General features: G+C 38.0%; 1 protein-coding gene across 1 annotated transcript in view; it reads right to left on the bottom strand.

The window, feature by feature from the left end:
• Window positions 1-475: 475 nt before the first annotated feature.
• LOC133756039 (cytochrome b5 reductase 4) overlaps window positions 476-7,991 on the bottom strand; it is a 105,878-nt gene continuing 98,362 nt past the window's right edge. Inside the window, exon 16 of the mRNA XM_062186445.1 lies at window positions 476-1,068. Within this exon, the coding sequence (XP_062042429.1) occupies window positions 1,014-1,068 (55 nt within the window). The 3' untranslated portion in view covers window positions 476-1,013. The remainder of the gene's footprint in view (window positions 1,069-7,991) is intronic.

Genomic DNA, 7,991 nt, shown 5'->3' with positions numbered 1-7,991 from the left:
CTTGATACCTTTTGCTAAATTCCGATTTGAGAAAATATCTGAAGGTTGCACACAGCAGCAGGGAGACAAACTAAGTTGCCCACACACCAGAGCCTAGGAGAGCTCCCTGCTGAACTGCCAGCTGTGGAGAAAGCCACCAGCCATAGGAAGAACCATTTAGAACAGAATGTTCCTCAGCTCTCCAGCTAGTCTCAATGGGCTAAAAAGAATTAAACTTTAACCTGTTCCAAAGCACTAAGTGATTAATTTAGGCCATGGAACCAGATGCAACACTTTCATTCCTTTTCCTAATGCCTTTGGTTTTGACTAAGAATCAAAATAACTGCTACGTTTCTCCTCATAAGCTCTCTAACATAGCTAGTACAAGGGTGCATGTCTGAAATGTCTCCAGTATCTTTTATACTGTTGCCTTCTTTATTTCCACTTAAGACACTGGCCCAATATTGTTGCATTCAACCGCATTCCTAAACAAGGATTAAAAAACACTTAAGTATAACTTTATTCACCTCTGCATTAATACCAGATACATACAAACAAATTTTTGGATCACTTAATAAGTTAAAACATTCCATGTTTTAATATCAGTAACCAGAACATAAATGATCATTTCCTGAGTTAACAGTGCAATGTAAAATTGAATTTGTATTGCTAATAAGACATTTTACAGCATAGAAACATGATCGAAGTGATCATTTATTTTATGTCATAAATACAAGTGCTTATTGTACAACAGTAATAAGATTTAAATGGTAAGGAAATTTATGATTCATAACAAAGAATCTTGTATATATTTGTTGCCAAGACCAACTTCTTGTTCAAATATCAGTAGTAAAATAAGTTATGGTACAAAATAAAGCCAAGAAGTTACTTATACAGAAGAAAACAGTTGATTTCATTTCAGAAATGGAAGCCTGGATTCTAGTTAACCTTTTTGTATATACAAAAATGTTCTTAAAAAACCCTAAGCCATCACAAATTTAGGTAAACTAGTTAAGGACAATGACAGGTCTTCATTATGCTGTAAAACTATGGATCTCATCTTTGGAAAAGTTAAGATCATGCAGCAACCTGAAAAACAACAGAGAGCAGAAGTTTCTTAGTGGAAATGTTAAAAAATAAAGAAATAAGATCAAAGTTTAACATCAGAATCAGTACTTTTTCATTTTCTCTATTTAGCATATATTTTTAAAAATATAATTATCACTACTATAAAAGATAATTGTTCAAATTTCAAATTTTTTTTGAAGATTTATTTTATTTATTTCAAAAGACAGAGTTACAGAGAGAGATAAAGACAGAAAGAAAGGTCTTCCATCCACTGGTTCACTCCCCTGATGGCCGCAATGGCCAGAGCTGCGCCGATCTGAAGCCAGGAGCCAGGAGCTTCTTCAGGGTCTCCCACGTGGGTGCAGGGGCCCAAGGACTTGGGCCACCTTCTACTGCTTTCCTAGGCCATAGTAGAGAGCTGGATTGGAAGAGGAGCAGCCGGGTCTCGAACTAGCGCCCATATGGGATGCCGGCGCTTCAGGCCAGGACTTTAACCTGTTGCGCCACAGCGTCAGCCCCTCAAATTTTGAATTTTCAATCGCCTCATAAATGCCATAATTTTAAAAGTAGCTTCTTTGAACCATGATCCAATTTAAGTTTACTCTTGTCATTAGCTGACAATTCTTTTAGGTATCTTTTGATTTACAAGATCACCCCTTTTTTCTCCTGCCCCCTATAATTTGTTGCCAAACAGATTTTTATTTGTTGAGTCTCTCACAGTCCTCATTTTGCTGCATCACTGTGATATTCCTTAATACTGTTTCCATGTCCTCTTCTCATAACTGAATAGCTAGATTTATAGGTTTATTAATTCTTTCTGACAAGACTATGTTATAGGTAGTACTCTTCCATCAGCAAGTGCATATATATGGTTGTCTTTCTTTTTGGATGCTAGCAACCACTGATGCAAGTAATGATCCATCAGTTTATTAGGGAATGAATTTGATGATACTCTACTTCTATCACCCTTTCATTCATCAGGTGAGGAATTCTGAATATATGAATGTAACTTTTGTCAATTTATTGTATGGCTATCTTATAGTATGGCTCACATAGAAAAGGCAGAAGAAATGTTTTTTCCCTTTACTCACGAGTTTTCAAAATAAGAACCTGATTCCCCTAGTGTTCTATCTTCATTATCTCCCAGTGAAAAGGAAAGGCAGACATACTGTTTAGATCTGATTCAACTTGGGAAACACTATAGTGACTGAAATTTTTAGAAATTGCTGTCTAATATCCTGCTGAAAATAACCATTATTTATTTTTTAAAAATTTTTATTTAATTTATTTGAAAAGAAAAGTGACACAGAGAGGGGCAGAGACTGAGCTCTTCCATCCACTGGTTCACTCCCTAAAATGGCTGCAATGGCCAAGGGTAGACCAGGCCAATGCCAGGAGCCAAAAGCTCCATCATGGCCTCCTACATAGGTGGCAGTGGCCCAAGCACCGTGCTGCTTTCCTAGGCACACTAGCAGGGGGCTGGATCAGAAGCACAGCAGCCACAGCCAGCTCCACTTGGTTCCCTGTGTGTCCTGAAGGGAAAAGCTGCTTCCATAGGAATTTCCACAGCAGCTCCAGGCTGAGAGGATTCCAAGATGTCCGAATAGGGAAAGACACGCAGATTTGACCAGGGAAAGGTAACACAAGAAAAACAGAAGAAGTATATTCCCAGCAGCAAACTGGAGAGAAGTCTGCATTAGATTTTCTAAATGAAGAATAGGGACATCGTGGAGCAGTGTGGAAAGTGAGGATACACAGCAGTGAGCAGAGAAACCACCAAGACTCTCAAAGCCAAGGGCTGGAGGAGATGCTAGCTTCTGAAAGCAAGGTGGGGGCCAACTGTGGCAGCCCATACCACTGGTGATGTTGCCTGAGGGAGAAACTTGCAGACCACACTGACTTTGAGTCCTGCCTGGAGCCTTAGCAGGGGGCAGGCACCAAAAAGTCCAGTGAAAGAAAAGCACATTTCTTCCTCCCTGTCCCCTAACAAGGGCACCCAGTGTGTGGCAGAAGAAGGCACTATCTTGACACCAGTAGAGGCTGCAGCAGCTCTCATGTGCACAGGACGAGGGGATTTTACAAATGGGAAAAATCTACAATCCCCACCGATCATTCAACAAGAACAAGTGGGATTTATTCGTGGTATGCAGGGATGGTTCAACATTTACAAATCAATCAATGTAATACATCACATTAGCAAACTGAAGAACAAAAACTATATGATTATCTCAATAGATATAGAGAAAGCATTTGATAAAATACAATACCCTTTCATGATGAAAACAGTAAGCAAATTGGGTGTAGAAAGAATATTCCTCAACACAATCAAGGCAATTAATGACAAAGCCATGGCCAATGCCCTACTGAATGAAGAAAAACAAGAAGCATTCCCCCTAAGATCCAGAATCACTCAAGGATGCCCATACACTGCTGTTTATTAAAGTGCTGGAAGTTTTAGCCAGAGCTATTAGGCAAGAAAAAGAAACAGTAGGTATACAAATTGGAGAGGAGGAAATTAAACTAACCCTAATGCAGATGACATGATTCTACATATGGGGGAATCAAAGGACTTCACTAAGAGACTATCAGGGGGCCGGTGCTGTGGTATAATGGGTAAAGTTGATGCTTACAGTATCGGCATCCCATATGGGCACCAGTTCAAGTCCCAGCTGCTCTACTTCCAATCAAGCTCTCTGCTATAGCCTGGGAAAGCAGTATAAGATGGCCCAGGTCTTTGGACCCCTCCACCCGCATGGGAGATCCAAAAGAAACTCTTGGCTCCTGGCTTCGGATTGCCACAGCTCTGGCAGTTGCAGCCATTTGAGTAGTGAACCAGTGGATGGAAGCCCTCTATCTCTCTCCCTGCCTCTGCCTTTCTGTAACTCTGCCTTTCCAATAAATAAATAAATCTTGAGAGCTTGTTTGGAGGTTCTAACAGGGGAGAGCAGCTACTCGTATACCCTTGACCAAAGACCAGTCCTGATCTAGAGGGGAAGGCCGTCCTCTTTGACTGAGTGCGCAGCTTCAGGAGGGATGCATGTGGAGTGGTGAGGGAGGAAGGGGACACCTGCCTAGCCAGCCAGATCAGCCAAATCAACCCTGGTGATCAATGGGGTGACAGATGTTGCAGCCAGATGGCCCTCACATCCAATAAATAAATCTTAAAGAGAGAGAGAGAGAGAGAGAGAGAGAGAGAGAATGAGAATGAATGAATCAGAACTCACAAAACAGTTTGGTAAAGTTGCAGGATATAAAAGTAATACACAAAAGTCATTAGCATTTGTATGCACAGACAATGCCACGGCTGAGAAAGAACTTCTAAGATCAATCCTATTCAAAATAGCTACAAAACAAATTGAATACCCTGGAATAAATTTAACCAATGATGCCAAAGAGCTCTATGATGAAAATTACAAAACACTAAAGAAACAGAAGACATAAAAAATGGAAAAATATTCCACGTTCATGGATTGGAAGAATCAATATCATCAAAATGTCCAAACTACCAAAAGAAATCTACAGATTCAATGTAATCCCAATGAAAATACCAACAACATTCTTTGCAAATCTAGAAAAAAAATGAACCTAACATTCATATGGAAACACAAGAGACATAGTCCAAGTCTTAAGGAAAAAAAATTGTCAACTCAGAATACTATACCCTGCAAAGCTCTCCTAAAGGTGAAATGAAGACCTTCCATAACAAACAGAAATTGAAAGAATTTGCCTCCACTTTTCCAGCCTTCAAAAGATGCTTAAGGATGTGCTACACTGAAACACAGAAAGATAGTCATCATTATGAAAGAATATGAAGGCAGAACACCTCTTAATAAAAGTACAAAGGAAATCCAATGTAAACAGTAGGAATATTTATGGGTAAAAGGTAGGGCTAAGTTGTTACTTAACAATAGTAACCTTGAATGCAAGTGGCCTAAATTCTTCAATTAAAAGATACAAACAGGCTGAATGAATTAATAAAAAGACCCATCTATTTGTTGTCTACAAGAAACCAACAAAGATACAAACAGACTGAAAGTGAAAGGATGGAAAAAGATATTCCATGCTAATGAAAACCAAAAAAGAGGTGGTGTAGCCATCCTAATATCAGACAAAATAGACTATCACAAAAACTGTTAAAAGAGACAAAGAAGGGCACTATATAATGATTAAGGGATCAATTCAACAGGAACATGTGACTAAAATAAATGTGTATACATCCAATGCCAGGGTGTCTGGCTATTTAAAACATATGGAACTAAAGGGAGACATAGACTCTAACACAATAGTAATGGCAGACCTCTACATCTCATTTTCATCAGTGGAAAGTTTAACTAGACAGAACATCAACAATGAAACAACAGAGCTAATCAACACTATGGATCAACTGGACCTAACATAACTATAGAACATTTCCTTAAACTACTCAGGAATACACATTCTTTTCATAAGTGCATGGAAATTCCTCTAAGATAGATCATATGCTATGCCATAAAGCAAGTCTCAGCAAATTAAGAAAAAAAAAAAAAAAACTGAAATCATTCCATGCATCATTTCTGACCTCAATGGAATGAAACTAGAAATTCACAACTTAAGAATCTCTAGAAAATATGCAAACACATTGAGATCTAGCATCACACTCCTGAATGAACATGGGTCATAAGAAATCAAAAGGGATCAAAAGGGATCAAATCAAAAGGGATCAAAACTTATGGGATACAGCAAAAGCAGTGTCAACTGGGAAGTTTATGGCAATTAGTGTCTACATCAAGAAATTGGAGGGGCTGGTGCTGTGGTGCAGTGGGTAAAAGCCCTGTTCTGAAGCGTTGGTATCCCATATGGGCACCGGTTCTAGTCCTGGCTGATTCTCTTCCAATCCAGCTCTCTGCTATGGCCTAGGATAGCAGTAGAAGATGGTCCAAGTCCTTGAGCCCCTGCACCCACACGGGAGACCTGGAAGAAGCTCCTGGCTCCCGGCTTTAGATCGGTCCAGCTCCGGCCGTTGCAGCCATCTGGGGATTGAACCAGCGGATGGAAGACCTCTCTCTCTGTCTCTACCTCTCTCTGTAACTGTCTTTCAAATAAATAAAATAAATATTTTTTTAAAAAGAAATTGGAAATGCATCAAACAAATGAGCTCTCAATGCATCTCAAGGACCTAGAAAAATAACAACAAGCCAAAGCCAAACCCAAAATTAGTAGGAGGAAATAAATAAGAAAAGAAATATAAATAAAATTGAAACAAAAAAATACAAAAGATATGTAAAATTAAGAGTTTTTTTTAAGAAATAAAAAATTACTAAACCACTGGCCCAACTAATCAAAAAAAAATAGGAGAATACCTAAATCAATAAATCAGAGATGAAAAAGGAGTGATATCAACAGATACAACAGAAATAAAAACAACCATCAGGAATGCCTACAAAGAGCAGTAGGTCAACAAACTGGAAAATCTAGAAGAACTGATAGATTCCTGGACACATACAATATACTAAAACTGATTCACAAAGACACAGACAACCTAAACACACCCAATAACCAAGACAGAGATTGAATCAGTAAAAAGGACCCTCCCAACAAAGGAAAGCCCAGGACTGAATGGCTTGACTGCTGAATTCTATCAAACTTTAAAAAAAAAACTACTTACAATTCTTCTCAAACTATTTAAAACAAGTGAAAGCATGGAATCCTCCAAAATTCCTTCTATAAGTTCAGCATCACCTTAATTTGAAAATACCCAGAACCAGACAAGGATGCCCACTATCACCATTACTATTCAATATAGTCCTGGAACTATAATCCAGAGCTAATAGGGAAGAAAAAGAAACCAAAGGGATACAAATTGAAAAAGAGGAAATCAAATTATCCATATTTGCAAATGATATGATTCTATGTAGAGAGGAACCAAAAGACTCTATTAAGAGACTATTGGAACACATAAAAGAGTTTGGTAAAGTGACAGGATATAAAATCAACACACAAAGAACTTGCAATATTAGTCCCACTCACAATAGCTACAAAAATTTAAATATCTTGGCATAAATTTAACCAAGGAGGGAAATATGTATACCATGAAAATTATAAAACATTAAGGAAAGAAATAGAAGAAGACAAAAAATAAATGGAATAATCTTCCATCTCATGGATTGGAAGAATTAATGCTATTAGAATAACCATACTACTGAAACCAATTTAGATTTAATGAGATCCCAATCAAAATAGCAAGGACATGCTTCTCAGATCTGGAAAAACTGAAATGATGCTAAAATTCATATGGAAACACAAGAGACCCAAAATAGCTAAAGCAACCTTACACAACAAAAACAAAGCCAGAGGAATCAGAATACCAGATTTCAAGATATACTACAGGGCAGTCATAATCAAATAGCCTAGTACTAGCACAAAAATAGACATGAAGTCCTTTGGAACAGTACAGAAACCATGGAATTCAATCCACATATATACAATAAACTAATCTTTGACAAAGGAGCTAAAATTATATCCCTGGATAAAGGAGTCTCTTCAACAAATGGTACTAGGAAAACTGGATTTCCACATGCAGAAATATGAAACAAGAACCCCTAATTTACACCTTACAGAAAAATCAACACTAAATGAATCAAGGATCTAAATCTACAACCTGATTCCATGAAATTAACAGAGGAGAACACCGGGAAAAATCTGCAAGACACTAGCCTAGGGAAAGACTTCTTGGAACAGACCCCAGAAGCATAGGGAATAAAGGGAAAAATAGACAAATGGGATTACATCAGGCTAAGAAGCTTCTGTGCAGCAAAGGATACACTGAACAAAGTCAAGAGGTAACCAACAGAATGTGAAAAAAATATTTTCAAAGAATGCAACTGATGAAGGATTAAAACCCAGAATCTATAAAGAGCTCAAGAAACTCAACAACAAAACAAACAATCCAGTTAAGAATTGGAGAA

This window comes from Lepus europaeus, chromosome 3, assembly GCF_033115175.1.
Source record: "Lepus europaeus isolate LE1 chromosome 3, mLepTim1.pri, whole genome shotgun sequence".
Lineage (NCBI taxonomy): Eukaryota > Metazoa > Chordata > Mammalia > Lagomorpha > Leporidae > Lepus > Lepus europaeus.
This window is presented reverse-complemented; position numbering and strand designations above follow the sequence as displayed.